Source organism: Sinohyriopsis cumingii, chromosome 12, assembly GCF_028554795.1.
Source record: "Sinohyriopsis cumingii isolate HCF-2022 chromosome 12, ASM2855479v2, whole genome shotgun sequence".
Classification (NCBI taxonomy): domain Eukaryota; kingdom Metazoa; phylum Mollusca; class Bivalvia; order Unionida; family Unionidae; genus Sinohyriopsis; species Sinohyriopsis cumingii.
The window spans coordinates 90,400,768-90,419,207 of record NC_142972.1 but is presented as its reverse complement, the minus strand read 5'-3'; the positions used below and the strand labels follow the sequence as shown (position 1 = coordinate 90,419,207).

General features: G+C 35.0%; 1 protein-coding gene across 4 annotated transcripts in view; it reads right to left on the bottom strand.

Annotated features, from left to right (window-relative positions):
* The window catches only part of LOC149786952 (AAC-rich mRNA AAC4 protein-like), a 71,673-nt gene that overhangs the window by 31,364 nt on the left and 21,869 nt on the right, over positions 1-18,440 (bottom strand). For 2 of the 4 annotated variants that reach the window (XM_089977500.1, XM_089977501.1), the window contains exons 2-4: positions 17,962-18,046; positions 12,888-13,154; positions 2,630-2,822 (exon numbers count right to left, since the gene is read on the bottom strand). In XM_089977500.1, the coding sequence (XP_089833626.1) occupies positions 2,630-2,822; positions 12,888-13,154; positions 17,962-18,046 (545 nt within the window). Of the gene's footprint in view, positions 1-2,629; positions 2,823-12,887; positions 13,189-17,961; positions 18,047-18,440 lie in introns of all 4 variants that reach the window. The other 2 variants (XM_089977502.1, XM_089977503.1) reach the window with 2 other exon arrangements.

Genomic DNA, 18,440 nt, shown 5'->3' with positions numbered 1-18,440 from the left:
AGGGAAAGCCACTGCTCAACTACCAGGATCCTTTCCTCCCCCGACACGGGACGCAACCCACAGCAAACAGGTTGCCTCTACTTAGTCGCCTTTTACGACATGTAGCGAGGCACGTCGGGCCAATTCTACAACCCCGGACCCGCAGGGGGAAGCTTTTCATTTACTGCTATCTATCTACACCTGCGTTACAAGTCATTATAGCTTATTATGCTTTGTCAGTAAAAGACCGATACTTAGTGGCCATAAACATCAACAGTACATAAAACTATGTAACTTTGATAATCCAGCCACATAGCTAAGTCCAACTAATCATAATGCTGCATATTGTGTCTATGTATATAAAATGGCCAAAATTCCAAGTCTTGACAGCATAAAGTATAGGAGTATCTCTCTAAAGTGCCAATGACAACAGTTTAAAAGATATCGTGTCACAATCATGCGCATCGTTCCCAAACTTTTTCTAAAGATAAATTTCCAGGATGAAATTAATTTTTTCAAGATTTCACAAATGACCATCACTGAATGGAATTAAAGAACATTTTATATTATAAAGCAAGCATTTTCTAAATCTAAATATGTTTTCTCTTTCAGGACTCTCCAAAACATCAAAGTCAGAAAAGATGATCATATACAAAACCACAAAATGTATCACACAAAAGGAGTTTGATTATACTCCTATAAACTGGCATGTAGTCATTTCAATGTACAGAATAAAAATTCTAACTTGATTTTGCTGACCTGCATTATCTTGCAAAGTGGGAACAACATAATGAACATAAATTAGTTTTGTTTCCTTTCAAACCTAATCCTATAGCAATATACATATATATTTTTCAAACAACCTAATCTCCTTAAGATGATCTGGTTAAAAATCCATCATTTAAAAAACATTTTCAAAAGGGTTGACTTAAATTTTGACAAAAGACCTTCAAATTATATACTGTTGTATAAACAAGGACTGAATTTTCTGTAAAAGCAATTTGTCTTCTTGTAACTCATTAAACCAGTCCCCAAGCCTGTTTTGATACAGAGGCTCGTATCGTTTTTAATATATAATACAAGGGACGACAATTTCTCATTTCAGCTCCGAAATTCAACAATTTGGACTACATATTTGGCTTAAAGCGAATAGCAGTCCATTAGCTATATGGGTTTCTTCCGAATACTCCCAACTCATTTTTCATATCTGGACATTGGGGTGTGGGGTCATTGCAACTGCATATAGACAATTTGGAATTTACTACCACCATGCGGTAGCGTCATATGGCAGTTGCTTACTAGCGGGCCTATAAAATTTAAATGTTTGTTATACCAATTTACACCTGTAAGAAATCGATAGGAAAATGATTTATTTTCTCAAAAATGGCAAGTATTATAATCGTTATGTTTTTAATCCGCTGACAGTTGTTATGGTATGGTTTAATGCAATTTTTCAGCATACGATAGGCTATACATGACAGCCAGTAATAAGGAAAACCCCAGAAAGAACCACTGACCCACGAGAAGCTACTGGCAAGCTTTTTCACATACCCACATTGGCAGAATCCGCTGACAGACTAGACAAAACTACGGCACAGATAAAACCTGATCCTGTACTCACCATTTGCATAACTAGTCACATGACTTCATAAATCTCAAACAACGACATCGAAGTCCAATAGTGATGTGATATCAACAACAAATTCCTTTTTAATGTTGTTGTACAGAAATTCAATTATATTAAATGAGAGTCTGATCATTTTTGTACAAACCAGCAATCTGTCCAGTCTGATTTATCAAGCAGAGAGCACATGTCAACATGGTAGTCACGTTTTTACAACAAAACTCCATAAGTTATTTTCGGAATATATAAATATGAAAAATTTTGTGTTCTTTCATTTTTATATTTTTATTACAACCAGTATACCACTTTCATGTAATACTCTTTTAAAAAAAATTCTCTACAACATTTAAAAATGTGGGTTGTTAGATTTGTATACTCAAGCGACTAACAATGCAAATCACAGGTCAGAGTTCATCAACGGCGTAATTTTATCTCGTCCTTCAGCAGATTAAAGACAAAGATTATAATATCACAATTTCTGAGAAAATAGGTACTTTTCATATCGATTTCATGCATGTATCACTCGATCTAACATAGTTCAATGTTTGCTAGGAAATTCGGTAAGTGGCTACGCTTTACCACCACCACGTTGGTCTCTTGTGATGCTACACTGGTTTTCATACCTTCCATGCAAGAAAAGATACGGATATTGAGCTGACTTTGAAAATATAAGTCTACTAGACGAATCTAATCCAATGAGTGTTTGGATTTACTCAGCATATATGTTTATTGCGAGCACCCAAATAATCCATACTGCACCCTCCGAAAATTCTGGTTAGAACTCGATAAATTTAACTCAAAATCAGTTTAGTTATGACTCAAATAAGTTACTGTTTCGGCTGTCAGGTGCTGGCAGAAAATTCCCAGGTTTTTCCTAACTTTCATCAATATTTGCAAAATTGAAGGATTTTTCACAGTCGGGAAAAAAATTATAATTTCTCCTGACTTTTTCCTGATAGCGTGGGAATCCTGCAAGCACAAACGATGGTTGGGGTTAAGATGGCAGAAGTTGGAGTGTTTACGTACCTTCCAATTTCGTCTTTGGGGTCTTCGGGGTCTTCTGGGTCTTCTTGGCTTTCTTTCTTGTTTGATTTCTGGAGAAGTCACCTGCCCTTGTGACCGAGACTCCAGATATTTTGTTAAATATATTGCAAACAAAGTCCAGTTTTGGTCCTTCCCGTTTTGGTCCTTCTATTGAATATTTAATCTCCATCTCGGTCTAAAATTATAATAATAATATTAATAATAAAAGCTACAACAGCAAGAGTCCCTGGAAAAGGACTGATGCACTACTGGAAAAAAAATCTATGAATGAAAGATAAAGCATTTTCTTTCTTTTAGCTGTCTTGTCTTGTGTTAAAACTATCTGTGAAAGTCTTCAGTAATAATTTTCTATTAGCCAGACATCATAACATGTCTTTTTTAGTGAGAACCCCTTGCCCATATGATCATCCAGTTAGATGGAGTAGCAACATGGTTATCAAGATGGCACTTTGGTCTAAGCTGCAAAAGATTTCATTTAGGAGGAACAAGATGTAACAAGTCTCAATGCAACATTAAGTATTTTAGGAGTAGGGATAAACTTGTGCTAACAGTCACAATGGAGAAAAGACCACCAGAAAAGCTCTTCTGGTCCATTCATCGTAGACCAACATCACCATAAAACTTTGTGAAAATTTGTATACTGATATGACCATTTTTCAGGTAGAGTAGTGATAAGATTTTCAAAATTGTGTTGGCCATATTGGATGTCCAATAGGCACCATTTTTATAAAGGACCAACTAGACTTCACAGGTGTTATTTATTACGTTGATGTGTCCATCCACTCAAGAGCAATAGTGATTCAAAATGGCTGCCTGTGGCTATATTGGATGTCAGATCAGCATCAATTTAATTTTGGACCGGATTGATCGGTTCTTGCACAATCAGATATCTGGGTGGTACTTGTGGTGTAAAAGTACACCGAATATATCCGTGCTGTGCTTGACTTGATATTTCTGTGTTTGTCTGATAGCTGCCATCAATTACGTCACATACAAGATTGACCACGATCGTTGAGGTTATATTTACAATTCCCAGAGTGGATTATTGTTTTATCTGAGAATACTTGATGGCAGGGATATTTTTCTCCATTCAGCAAGTATTTTAGGATAAAACTCATCAATGATATCGTTGACTGATTTCTTTTACTCATCTGGATTATACCCAGGTGTTTAAATTTTGGTAAATTAACTTCTGTTATCGAATAATGCCTAAGAAACTCTAGCTTCGGTTCTTCCTCTGCATCAACTACAGTTTTTACAAAAATTTCATGAATAAATCTAAAATCAAATAAAATCTGATTTAATATCTATTTGTTTAATGATTTCTTCCCTCGGCGATGACAAATCAAGAAGATATTCTGTAAAATTTTTACTTTAATTTTTCTCGGTATTGTGGTTTTTTTTAATTTTATCAAGTAAATTAATAATACTGCTTGCTGAGGTACCCACTTGTGTAGTACCAACTCCAATGGTAAAATAACTATACTCCCATAATAAATTACCTCCACTGAGCAATAATTTACCAATACCATAAGAATCAATGCTTTATAATATTTATCTAAATATTTTGAAACAATAACCCTGTATGAATGATCCACTGAAGTAAAATCAGTCAGAGTTGGTTCAGGTATTGGTGGAGGCACTGGTGGAGCTACTTCAGGTCATCCTAGCACTGATCTAATCGATGATTGATATATATCAGCTGCATATATCTGGTGAATTTATCTCCATCACGGATGATAGCGTTGGTTCATGGACTGTTATGGCTATCTTAGATTCCAGGCCCGTAACAGATTAATACTACGCTGGAATTTATTATTGATCTGCTCGATTTGATAATGCCCTGTGGCTATTTCAATAACTGCCAACTGGGTGTTCCATCTGGTTTATTTTTATTTGCAAATACCAACAAATTATTTGGTGGCAATCCACCAAACGATTTTGACAGGATATTGGGCCAACTGTAGTATACACGCAACTGCACAAGGGCAATTTCTTTAACTGGAATCGTGGTTGGAAAATTAATATTGAATTCAAGGTTGGTTGAGCTTGCTGATATCATCGCGGTTTTCAGCAAACTTGTATTTGCGACTATCTGCTGAAGTAGTTCTGTCATTATTTAAACCCATATGGTTTTCTAAATCAATTACTTCACTGTATGTCTTAAGCATTGGGTCAAATTCAGAATCTGATATCGTTGAATCGTTATGGCTTGATGATATCAGCGACGATAATTTCGAGTACGCATTTGTTGCCATGTGTAATTTTACAGAGTAATCATGCAGTTTTGTGCTTGTGCACGTGGATATCTTTTTGCGATAATACTAAAAACACCAGCAATTGTCGCCAATGATGAAACCCATATTGTCACTGCTACTGCTGCTGTCGCTGGTGTTAGCACTGATAACACTATGCCAGTACCAGTAGTGAGCGCGGATACTGAGTATACAACAACATCAATGAGAACTGCACGTCTTCGATATTATTTTACTTTTGTTGTTTACTTGTCAACGATGGTTTTTAGTGCTGTTTGCCATTCACGTACTTGATCATATCAAAATTTTTTAACGGACATTATATTTTACACAGTAACCAATTGAGGCATTTCAGCAACAAATTCCAGACATCACTAGTAAGATACTGTGGTTAATTTCTTATCAGCTGATTCCAGTATAAATGTTTCTTCATCTTCACTATTTAACACGATAGACACAACTCTGGAAAACGTATTGGTTCAATGCCGCCAGGGATATGTAGTGTATATACTAAATTTTGTAGCGCTGAACACAGACAATATATACACACCAGTCACTTTCGCGGTATATTTGATACTACTATTTTGCTGCGAACATGTTAAGAATCCCGATGACACTGTGTATACTACGTTGATGATCTGTTTGTGGGGGATTTTAATCAGATTAATTTTGTTAACGATATCAGGAATTCGACATATTCTAGTCTTTTTTTAATTGTTTCAATGCTCGTCTTGACATCAGTGAGTTTCAAGTCAGTGGTCAATGGGGTGCCAAAGAAAACATCTGCGATTTCATTAGGTTTTCTAAAGTTTCTATGGAGATTTGTAAACATACCCATGTGAAAGTCACACTCAGCCTGCAACTTGGATAATTTACCACCTTCGTAATCCATTTTTTGTTGTTGTTGTAACATCTTCATCGGATGTTGGATATAAATGATATATTTAAGTCTCTGATTCTACCTCCGTCAGTAAACACAGGGATATTATCCATGGCAGCACCGAGAAATCTACGAATTATATCATTCTATTTGATATTGCTCGTTTTCAAAATGCCATATTTATCCTGAAAAACAGCTTCATCTCAGTCAACTCCAGAGAGGTTCATGATATCAGCAAGTTCATCTTCAGTCGCGGAATTTGACAAAACTATTTCGTCAAACATTTTTTAATTCTTAGACATATAGCCGCAAGATCTTCCATAAATATCAACCATTATTCATGAACGACACACTTGTATAATTGTGCATGACTTTGTGAGGTGGTAACGATGGCGCCTTTGAAATAGTGTCAAGTACAGCAATTGCTTCATGGCCGCATATTGGTGGATCGGTTAGTGTTTGTGTTGGTAGAGTTGAGTACCAAACCGGGAAGTTGCTTGGCGTAACATAGTTGATGAATTCCTGCGGTGGAGCTAGCCCATACGAATTGAAATAAACAATTCCACGTTGATCAATTGCATATGCTACCCAGTGAGTTCCTGCACCAGTACTATTATCGAGATTAATAATACCTGTCTCGGCATTGTTTGGTCGCTGCAGTAACTGATCGTACATAACAACACCTCTTAAAAGTTGTTTTTTATTTTTCATTGTTTAGCAGCATCAAGTAAATCAAAATTTGTCAACGGTGAAATCAACGAAGTGTTCCTGGAAGTCTTAGACCCTTTCCCCGAGGATGAGTTCCTGGAAGCCTTAAGCCATTTCCTGTCGCTTTTTTTAATGACATTCCAGCAGCTGTTCCAACAGCATCTAGCACGGCTGCTTTTGCAATGGCTGGTGCTGCAGTGGCTTTCAATGCTGGTACTGCTGTGAGAAGTGGAAATATCCTGCCTGTTTTAGCAGTATCTTTAATGGCATCGGCCAAAAGTTCAAGTTGTATTCCAGTCTTGGATTGTTTACGTTTATTAAGATGTTTTCGCTGGCATTCCGTCAATGACAGTTTATTTTCAATGCCTGTGGTTTGACTGTTTGTTAACGTTATTGTGGTTCCATTTTTTTTATTGATGTGGATTGTAGGTTTTTAATCTGGCCAGGAGTCATATTGACACTAACATGATGGTATGATGACATTTATGATTATACTCGTATTTTTAATTCATCGCGCGGTTACATGTTTGGAAAACAATTACACGTTTTCCACTGGTGCATCAATGACTTTCATTCGGTCACCAGCACCTTCAAGCAGCATTTCTTTGTCACTAAGTATGACGCGATTGCTCTGTAATTAACACCACCTGAATTCAAGTTGGCTCTGAAGTGTATATCAATGACAGATTGCCTAAATAAATCTAAATGTTCCAGTGAAAAGCAATAGATCGGCTACAGTGTTGCAAAATCTGACTTGTAAACCAGTGTCTACGTTTTGACCACGTCCCATATACGATAACAATCGATGATACATGCGCGCAACACGATTGTTCTCAAAATTTAAAGTTATGTCCTCGGATGGTTCATGGTGTCCATTTATTTGTAAAGAAACCTCACTGACTGCAAGGTTGTCAAAAAACGTGACTGCATTCTTATTTGTCCGATCAACATTTTGCAGTGCAACAAATACATGTCTCGATGCAGAAACACCCTGCTGAGTCACTATTTGCCATGTAAATAACCCGGAAACATTAATCTGAATACTATCTGTGGTTGTTGTAAACCATAACAGCAACGACTTACCACCCGTATTCATGAAAGAAAGTATTCGTTGTTCTTCAGCGATCGATGGAGTCATTACTGGCATCCATAGCGAAAGTGTAAACAGTATTACTTTAACAGCAGCAGCTGCAGCTGACCGCCAAATAGCATCATTGTCATCACCTTTTCGTACAAGCACAACTGTGTGTTTCGCTCCAAAGATAACTTTTCTGACATGTCTGCAAAATCCAAAGATATGTGACAGAGAATCGCACATGAAAATCTTCTATGGTCACCTTTTAACATTAATTTACGTGCAGCAGATCCATAATTGTAATTGTTGTTGGTGCTCTGTAACATCGAAAATTCAGCACCAGGTCTATCTATCACTGTAGTTGGTTGTGGGTCAGTCGCAGTATTGTACGTGAAGAAATTGCTTGTGACCAGGATGATTAGTAATTGATCTTGTATAATCGTCGGAGTATCTTGCTAACCCTACTAATGTTGTGGAAACATCTTCCTTTTGAACTGTCTCGATGTTTTTTTACAGTCAATCATATATGTGGTGCTGTCAAATACCGCCATAATACCATTATTAACAAAACCAGCTATGGCATCAACTCTGTATGCTGTATTGAAAGAAACATCTGTTACAAGTTCATCTTTTACCTCAATAAATGCCTCGGAGGGTAGAAAATATCTGCTTGTATCATGGACATGCAATTTAATTCGTCTTCGTTGATTTGGTTGTCTTGTATCATAAGAATAAAATTGGAAATTGCGTACGGATTAATTTTTGTGAACTGGTTCATCCATACTGGATGCTGTGCCGGATAAATGTTATAACACCTTTATTATACTGCTCATTTTTTTAATTCACGATCGCATAGACCTTCGAAGACCATTTTGGGAAACTATGGTGACCGTTGTTGTGTATGATCATCTTATTTGTTATTTATTTGTTTAATCATGGTAACAACTAGTCAGTATGATAGTCATCAACGAGTTCATCAATACATTCACGATAAACATTAATATACATCATACCATCTTGAAATAATCGTCGACAAATACCAGCTGCTTCATTGATTATTTCTGGAGAATTATTACTGGCTCGTATTCCTCCTATGAGAATTTCTAATCGTTACACATCATCAAGAATATTGTTAGGACAAGTAGCAAGACCACTTCCTGTAATACCACTGCCAGTAACACCGGTGTCAGGTGCATCGTAAAATTCTTCTGGAGACTGTGGTCGTTTTATCTGTTGCTGCTGAGGAGGAAGTAATTGTGATGGTGAATAGGGAGGAGGGATATTTTTTAGTTTGTAACAATATGTTGTATCTTTTTATGTTATCGAGATATTTGATGTATCTTGAATCATTGGCACGGGCCTGATCAGCATCATAGTATATACGAAATATCCATTTGTACTGGTTATCACGACTTACATGATCATCGATATACTCGGGTTTTAAAATTTGTTCTCGGGTATCATAACTTCTCACCGCAAACTCCGCTAAATCTACGTTCTCAATTACTCTTATGTTGTTAATACTGACTTTGGTAAATGTATCGTTTATATCAACTTTGGCCCTTGCTTGTTCTTATGTTTCTGTTATACGATCTTTGATATCACTTATTTCAGTACAAATTTTGCCAACACCTTCAAGTATTTCTTCATCGATGGGTGGAGCTTGTGCGACAGCTAATTCAGTTGGAAGATCTCGTATAATCTTTTTTGTTTTTTTTAGTTCTCGCTGCTATTTTTCCAGTTTGTTCGGCAGTTTGTTTTAATGCTGGAAGAAGACCTTCCGTAGCCATTGCGACTCTTTCAGTAACTTTTGTAACGGGTCTAAATAACTGTTCTGCACCTCGTGCAAACTCACCTTTGGATTTTTGTCTCACTTGTAATTTCTGTTTAACAGAATCAAATAATGGAATATGTTTCTTAATTGTTTCTAGTTGCTCTCGAGCTAATCTAGATGTATGAGATTCAAACGCTGGTGGCATTATGAAATTTTATTTTAACTGACAGCAGCAGAGGAGGTGCAGCCACAGATATGTGTCATGGTGGGTAAACTCGGGCGCGTACCTTTTTGAAAAACACTAACACAAAAAGAAACGTAACAAAAACAACTAACCCAGTGAGAGACACACTTTCGGAAAGTTAGATGCTTTGGTTTCACATTATCAGCGTTTTTTTTTCTTTTCATTTTTGTATGGAAGCCTTAGTTTTCCAAAATGGACCTTATAAACAATGGTCTGGTCACACCCTCTGCTGGTATTGGGCACATGTAGCTTGATGGGAATTTAACATATTTAAATATCTGCAGACCTGCCAACCCTGATGAGACCATTTCAGTAAGGCAGTTGATTTGTGTCCGTAAGTTTTACCAGTTTTCAGTAAGGTGTAACAAAGCAGCATAAACTGCTATTGTAAAACTGAAAAACGTCTTTAAAAGTTCATTATTTGAAACCTGCAGCAACGGTAAACATTATGTTCAACTGAAAAGTTTGCAAAGTACATGTAAGCCTTATTTACCGCTAGTTCCATAAACTTCAGTTCCAAACCCTGTGCAGCTCAATGGTTTGTTGCTATTCCTCAACCTGATGTCAGACTCATATTTTTTTCTCCATTTCATGCAACAATCATATCTCAAATTGACACATCATGTCCAATAAACATAATTGTGTCCTTCCAGCTTTTATTCACAAGAATCTGAATATACCTTTTTTTCTTCTGTGCTGATTATTAACATTTTTTAAGAGGCCTAGTTCTGTTTCGTCTCCAACGTGTACTGCATGCTGGACACCATTTTTAAAAATTCTATAATCAGACGTTTCGCATGAAAAAATATGTGTAGTTTAAAGCATCTGAGGCATTTCCGTAAAGTTAGTCTGGTTCCCTGACTAATTCCACTAATTCTAATAAAACACCCAGAACCAAATAGAATACAGATGAACCATCTGGATTTTTCGGCAACAATCATTTTTCCGTAGTTTATACTTTAATTCCGTAAGTCCAAATTTTAAGGGTAATTTTCGTAAGACTTATGGCAAAATCATAAGGGTTGGCAGGACTGCAACTGTTTTTGTCCACAAATTGCTTTCAATTGCTTAATTTGAGAAGGCCTTCATGCTACTGCCATAAGAAAAGCTTGCACAAAGACAATGCAAGCTGGGACAATTTCTGTTTTTAGAATATAAACAAAAATGGGAAAATTTAATTCCATCAACATGAATTAGGTAAAGACTGTTTTCACAGTTTTTTGACTCAGTGTAGTAAATTAGTATTGATTATCCCCCTTTCTGCCATCCCACTTAGAGGTTTAAATTTAAAGGCATGCCACATCTTAGGTCACAATAAGAATACAAGAACTTATCAAAGACTAAATTGTGTTCCAGTCTTCTATGGAATTCTATTCATCAAGAGCTATCCTGGTGTAAAATAGAAGACATGGATCCATGTTTTTCCCCGTATTGTGTGGTTTTGAAACTGTCATTAAAAAGTCACAGAAATATAAAGAGATAAGACATTGGATGTGATATATGAACATATTCCTTCAATATCAGAGCTATCATCAGTATTTTGTCACATGTAGTTGTTGTATATATTTACACCATGTGTGTTAAATTTCATGTTTATTAATTGTAAGAGTCATTTACTAATTACAATATTAAATACTACTATCCTTTATGATTGTAATTTAAGATGAGGACATATTCATAAACACAGAAGCTTCAATGAAGATATATGTACTCTTATTTATATAAAAATTATGATGCAATTCCAGGTCACATGTTTTCTCAAAACAAAAAGGCTAATTCCTGATTGGCTATTGGATAATTTACCTGTCATTGTTTATAAGTTTGAGTATATAAATGAATCGTTGACCGTCTTTCTATTTTAGCTGTTGCATCCTAGCTTTCTATACGAGAGATGATTTGATGGAAATTATGTATTCCTAGCATAATAATCAGTCTCCAGAATAATATGTGTTCCAGCTGGAGGATTTTATTTAATTCAATTATTCATTGGAATTATAAAGTGCTCAGGTTTGCATTTAACAGCTGTTTCGAAATTACTGTAAAGTGATTTAAATACATTAGGATTAAATCATTGTGATTCATCAATGCTATGGGCACATTAGTACAATAGATTCAACTTAATTCGTAACACGCTGGATCTCATTTGGATTACTCAATACTTTTGATAGAACATTTATTGCTATTTCGGATTGAACTCACCATCCTATAATTCATTTTCAATTTTTCACTTTGTATTATTACGACTCTATGGTCTTAAAATAAGTAATAAAAAAGAGTGAGAAGCAACAAGATCTGTAAATTCAACAACTAATCAACTTTCCTTGAATACATAGTGAAGATGTACAAAGAATGTAAGGTATTGTAAATTAAATCCCAAATAATCCTAGAATGACCAATTCAAGTCCAAATGAATATAGTTTTGAATAAATTGTAATGGTATTCCACATAATGTCCAACACTGAAGGTTCTGATGTGCCTGTAGTCTCCAATATACTAAAGTACCAATTGCCTGAATTGTAATTATGTGCCAACAGTCTTTTTTGAAAAATAATATAATCCAAGGTTTCCTTGTTTGAATTCACTCTATTTCCAAGTTCATGTCTCTTTCCAAGAATGTTAGAGCACTTTGTATTTCCAGAAAAGAATAATTTGAATTAAATAATTTCACCCAAATCAAACTACTGAACACAACAATGATTTCTGCCCAGATGTTTTCACAGGAATAAATAATTGTTCCAGTAAACAATATTATATATATAAAAAATAACACAAAATAATAATCCTGATGAGGGCTAAAAGTTAATGTCTATAACAATTTAAGTTATAACCAGATCTATTAATCAAATTATAATAAAGAACATGATAAACATAGTGTTCATGACTCATACTAAGATAATAATCCTAAGATTTAACATGCACTCGCAGTGAAATATAAACTATGCATAGTCGTTTACAGAATTTTAAAAACTACCAGTTATCTTGGTGAGGTAGATAATGTCCAAAATCAAGGAAAAGGCATAATTTTACATAAACCACATCATCTAATGAATTTAAAAAGAATCTAACAATGAAAATTAAATATACATAAGAGTACATTAGGGAAATAAATTATATTTTTAAACTTTACAAGACTTGTTGGTTTTCACTTTTTTGTTACTTAGTTTAAGACCATAGAGTCTTAACAGTTTTGAATATCAACAAGGGAGATAGACAAACATAGAGGCATCAAGATTAAAACAACAAATTGCATAACATAGACAAGAAATAAGAGATAAAGAGGAACAGTGATACAGAAACTATGTACCTTTATCAATCTGGCCTGGAAAGACTCATGAAGTACTGTAAATGCCATTGTTTCTGATACCACAGAGCTGCCCCCTGCATTTGGGGTCGATTTAATCTTCATGGCATCAGGTGACAAGTTTTCATCCATCTGCCCCTTCAGTGCGATGAAATTACAATGAACCATGCCACTCTGGTTCATTTCCATTAGAGATTTTGCTTTTAAAAAGTCTTTTTCGGTCCAATGGACATGAAAGTCTTTTGCTTTAAACAAGAAATCTCTGTATTTCTGAAATAGCATAAACTTGACAAAACTTCAGTGCCTTCAAATAAAAATTATCGAAATTAAGATAAGTACATGTACTTATGTTCATCATCCAAGACTATTGGCACAGTAGCACATTCAATACTGGAAATCATTCAGAACACTCCATACCTTTGGATTTGTGGTATAACTTTTAGGTCTATTTGGGATTTAATTGTCAATAATCCAAGTTCCTTTAAATATTTAACTTTGTATTATATGACCAATTTGACATTAGACAAATTATTTTAGTTTTATCTTTAATTTCCTTTTAAGTGTAATCATCATAAATTCAATATGTATTTAAAGGTAAAATGTGTCAATCTACCGTAACAACTATGTCCACGAGCGTTTCTCTGAGAACCTAATTAAATCGCCAACCATTTTGATTTCTGACTTGCAGAAGTATTTGTTGTATTGCTGAATAAAAAACTGGCCTCCTTTTTGAATTATGATATCCTTGAGGTTGAATAAAAGAAAAGTTAAAGTCATGTAAATCCTACATGCTTAAGATCTAGTGGAGCTGATCTTATGTCAGTTGATCAATTGATCACTGTTACAAATGCTATTGTGTACTTAAAGACTCATTCATAACTGATCATAGACAGCAAGGCAACCAAGTGAAATTAATACTTCATAAACTAAAGAGCTTTGTTTCACTGATATGGACCTATGTGGGCAAACAAGTTTCAAAGAATTCCTGAATTGGCACTTAGAGATATCCTTAAGCATTTTCACTATTACTCGAAATGAAATCATGGCATCAATATTGTACTAACTGAACAATACAAAAATTGAGTTTCGACATTGACAATTGTCTCACAAAATAAATGTTGCTAGTTTTGGGGGAAAAAAGAACTTTGTTAGATAGTGTATCAACAGTTAGTCTGGTTCCCTGCTTCATAGACCCCATGCTTCACACTACACTATTACATACCACTCAATGAACCAGACTAATCAATGAATCAAAAAGCAGTGACATAATACACTAATGTTTTCACGTACATGTGATGGTTGTTGAAAACAGTTCGAATAAAGTTAACGATCTTTTAGATGTTGGACAATTTGAAACTAAATGTAATTCATGCATTGAAACAAACAACTTCATTAGAAAATGTGCTTTATTAACAATTATTATCGACATGCTTGCAAAACAAGGATTCTGCATCAAACAACCAAGTCCCTACCCACCCACCCCACGCAGTTTTCTCAATGTTTATCAGATTTGTTTAGGTCCCTCGGTAACTCACACCCTCACATATAGAGCAGTCTATGTTTTGGGATCCCATTGTGCACGAGTTATCGAGTGAGAGGTGTAATTCTAAATGTCCTTTTACAAGTCCAATAATACAGAATGAGTTTCAAAGACTTGAATGTCCTGATATACCAATTATGTAAAATGTCTTTGAAAGAGTTCACAAAAATTATATGGTATGTATGGTTCTGTAAACATGCATGAAGGAAGGTGCCATAGTTTGAGCAGGAGAGAATATACTAGAAGAACAGCTAAAAAAAAGGATGTTATCCAAATCAGAGTTTTGGTTCCTTTGACAGTGATCATCATTCTCTCCAATACTATCCATAATATTTTGGCACAGCATTCCAAAAGGTGGAATGTTTAACTACTTTCCTAAGGAATTCCTAGACTGGCAGAAGCATTGCACAAATTTTGAGACTCCGATGTTGAAGACTGTTTTTGTCTGGAGTAACACATGTTACCAAACACACAAGTGCTTGTGGTCAAATGGCGATTTCTGTTCATGTTTTAATGATGTAAGGTATTGTCATGTGCCCCAGTGGTGATGTTTAGAGAACTATTTGAGTGCCACAGAAAAGGTCCCCATGTGAACCAATGAATTTCACATAACTCTGTGGACACAGAATTCAGTACATTTTATGGCTTGTCGTTTCAGAACTATGAACCTTTATTATGAGCTGTATATGTGTAATAATAGCATTGCTTATTATATGTGAGCTATTATTTTATTCACAGTGTCTTTGTTGCAACTATACAAGAGAATAAATAGTACAAAGTTTGGTGGATACGAGTTATACAAGTGACCTAATATTTCAGGGTCTTAAAGTTTGCAAACTTTTAAAGGCATATTTTTCTAGCCTTTGATTATATGTTATTTTGTCTCTAATATGTTCTTAATGATGCATTTTGTTGCTCTTAACTTTGCTAAATTACAAATAGCTGCTTCAAGGTAGGTGAAGATGATGGCTAACAAAATGGTGGTATACAAATAGACAATTTTTAAAAATTTATTTTGCTCTCATCAACAGAAGCAAAAATAATGATAGCTGATGGTGCATGATGGAGGTATTTTAATTAATACTATTATAAACTGTTATCATAATTGTTTCACTCTAAATTCAGTTAGTAGCAGAGGTACCCATAACCTCAGTCAAGAACTAATATAAAATGCATGGCTGCATTTCTCAGAATTAACGGATTAATGTTGTGCAACAAATAATGCTGCACATGTGATACAATCAGAAAATCAAGACATTTTAATGATAAAGGGAAAACAATTTTAAAAATTCAAACACTATGTCACAGAACTCTAAAGTTTTAATCTGATGATGCGACCTTTTATTATATGATAGGATAATATGGGGATTTGGAATAAAGAGTGGTCTCGATACAAATATAATGGCTCCATTTAGCAAAAATAAATAACTCCAACTTTTAACCTTCTGCTCATGCGCGAGCCAAATAGCCAATGAAAAACAATGTTTCTAACACAACTAGGCAGTATGTTAATGACAGATCACATGGGATTTGGTGTTTTCGGATCTATTCAGAAATAGCTTTCAAAATGCATTTCCTACAAAAAATATCAAATATGACGAGACAGATGTTAAACCATGGCTTGAATTCACAGACTTTAAGGAAATGTTTTGCATTTCTTGCAAACAATATCCCAAACTGGCACTGGTTGGAAATTCAGTCAGGGTATCTGGAACTAACGCATTCATGATTAAATGAAGCAAGTCTAACTGCCGTTTTGGACCTTGTAAACCGGGTGTAGAAAATCAATGAAGCTAAAGTTGCTGACACTACTCTAGAAAAGGTCATTTTAAAACAAAATGAGAACTAAATGAAAAAATAAAGTAAAACGAGAGCTCTCTTTACTAAAGTCCAAACCCTAGCCCAGTATGGAAAACCACTTTCTGAAATGTAATTGCTGTGCATTAATGGAGAACAGACATAAACTTCTGTGTTAATTAAAGGAACAGACTTGGGGCAAGTGACTTTCTTCTATCAAATGACCAAGTCTTGAAAGAAGAAGTTGGAAGGTTCTGAATTCCAGGTTTTTTTTTCCATTCTTGGTACAAGTACTAGTGCTGTCATATTAGAGAAAAAAGTAAACAAGATATATTGACATTTAAAAAGTAAACAAATAAGCCCTTTAAAGAAATAAATAGGTTTCTTTCCTTTTTAATATGGACTAAAATGCATACCGCTTATCCAACCTAGGCAAGAGATTGACATTTTGGGATAAGTGGATGAAACGAAAATTTACTAGCCAAGCATTATTAACACATTAACCCCTGCTGCCTCGATAATTTATCGTACTTTACCTCCCTCATCTCCCGAGTGCCTCGATAACGTGGCCTTGTTTACCCAGCTTCTATCCTGTGCGCCAAGTTTGAGTGGCAGTATTTGTCTAGGCCTGTATCCCACACGAGTTAAATTGGCGCAAACCATTGGTTGATTTGAAGCCACTTCCTAATTATGCAGGCAGTTTAACCAATACAATTTTAACTTACATATATAGAGTGAACATTGCTAAAGAAAGAGAAAAAAATTTGACTTTGATAGCAGGAATAGTGAAAATATATAGATCTCAAAATGATGCAAATTAAGGAAAATAAGCCACTGGGAGCAGAAGTTTACTTGGCAGACTCTGACGGAGAATTTTCAGGATTTTAATCAGACGAGATTGATAGTGACATCAAAATAGCTACTGGAGATAACAGCGGTAGTGATGAGAATGCGAATGTTAAAGAGGATGGAGAAGAAGAAGAAAATAGGAAAAGAGCTGATCGATCGATCGTAAATGACAAAACACACATTGACAGGACGCCATACATGGGACCAACAACGGATTTAGACCCTGATGTAAATGAATTTAATTTTTTGGACCGTTAGTTCTTTTGAAGAATCGTTAAAAAATGTTTGGAAAATGAATTTTATTAGCATGAGTGTTCATAATTCAAGGTTTGTTAAGTGTTTTATTAATTTTTAAAATTTCAGTGAGAATTATAAGGAAGAAAAGTAAGTAAAGAGCAAGGAAATATGCCCATCTGTGTACAGTATTCACAGGATGTTAAGTTTGCAAGAGATGACAAGTGGAATTTCTGTGTACATAAAAAAGAATCATTTCATGTGTTGAATATGTTAATAATTCTGTGTAAATTCATAATGGATTTTATGGATTATTCATGGCAACAGAAGCAAATTGGCAAATACATCATTTGTTTTCACTTTTATTTCTGCATGTAGCATGAAATTTATACCATTATGTATGTAATTCTATTGAGAACTGCTGTACCAAATTTCAGCTTAATTAAACGAATACAAATAAAATATTAACAAAGTTATTGCAAGTAACCCCCTCTATAAAAATCTGCAAGCCAAGTGCTCTCATCAAGTCTCAGGGATACAGGCACTGGTAAGGTTAACACTGCTGTAGGTGATCTCTGCAAGTATGCTGCAGGGGAATGTCTGTTTGGATCAGGGGTTAATGTGTTAAGTGATTCAGCTTTTTTGCAACTTGCTTACATAATTATTACTCACTTGCAAGTTCACCCCAGCTCTTACTTGGCCTGTAAGAGTGGGGTCACTGTGATAGTCTGCATCATCATCTCTGAAATGTAAAATATAGTTGTACAGTACCCCATATTTGAGTAAACTGGTATTTAAGCTACAAAGAAAAGAAGCATAATTTCTGAAATTAATAGTAGAATGGTAAAAGAAAGTTACACAAGTGTAAACTGCAATCAAATTACATTTCCCAGATGCGAACTTTTAACCTTGGTTTGGGTTGTGTCACACTGTGTCATGAGAAAAAATGACATGGCTGCTTTAGAAAACGATGCCTATGCCACAGGTTTACATCCGGATTTCCACCGGTAATAACTAGATTGGCCTCACTAGAATAAACATTACAAATAGCTGTATTACTACAAGAAAGCCTCAACAAATTTTCCAGGATGATATTCCTTCTTTTTAAAGTGCATTTGGCTGTTTATTGAAATAAC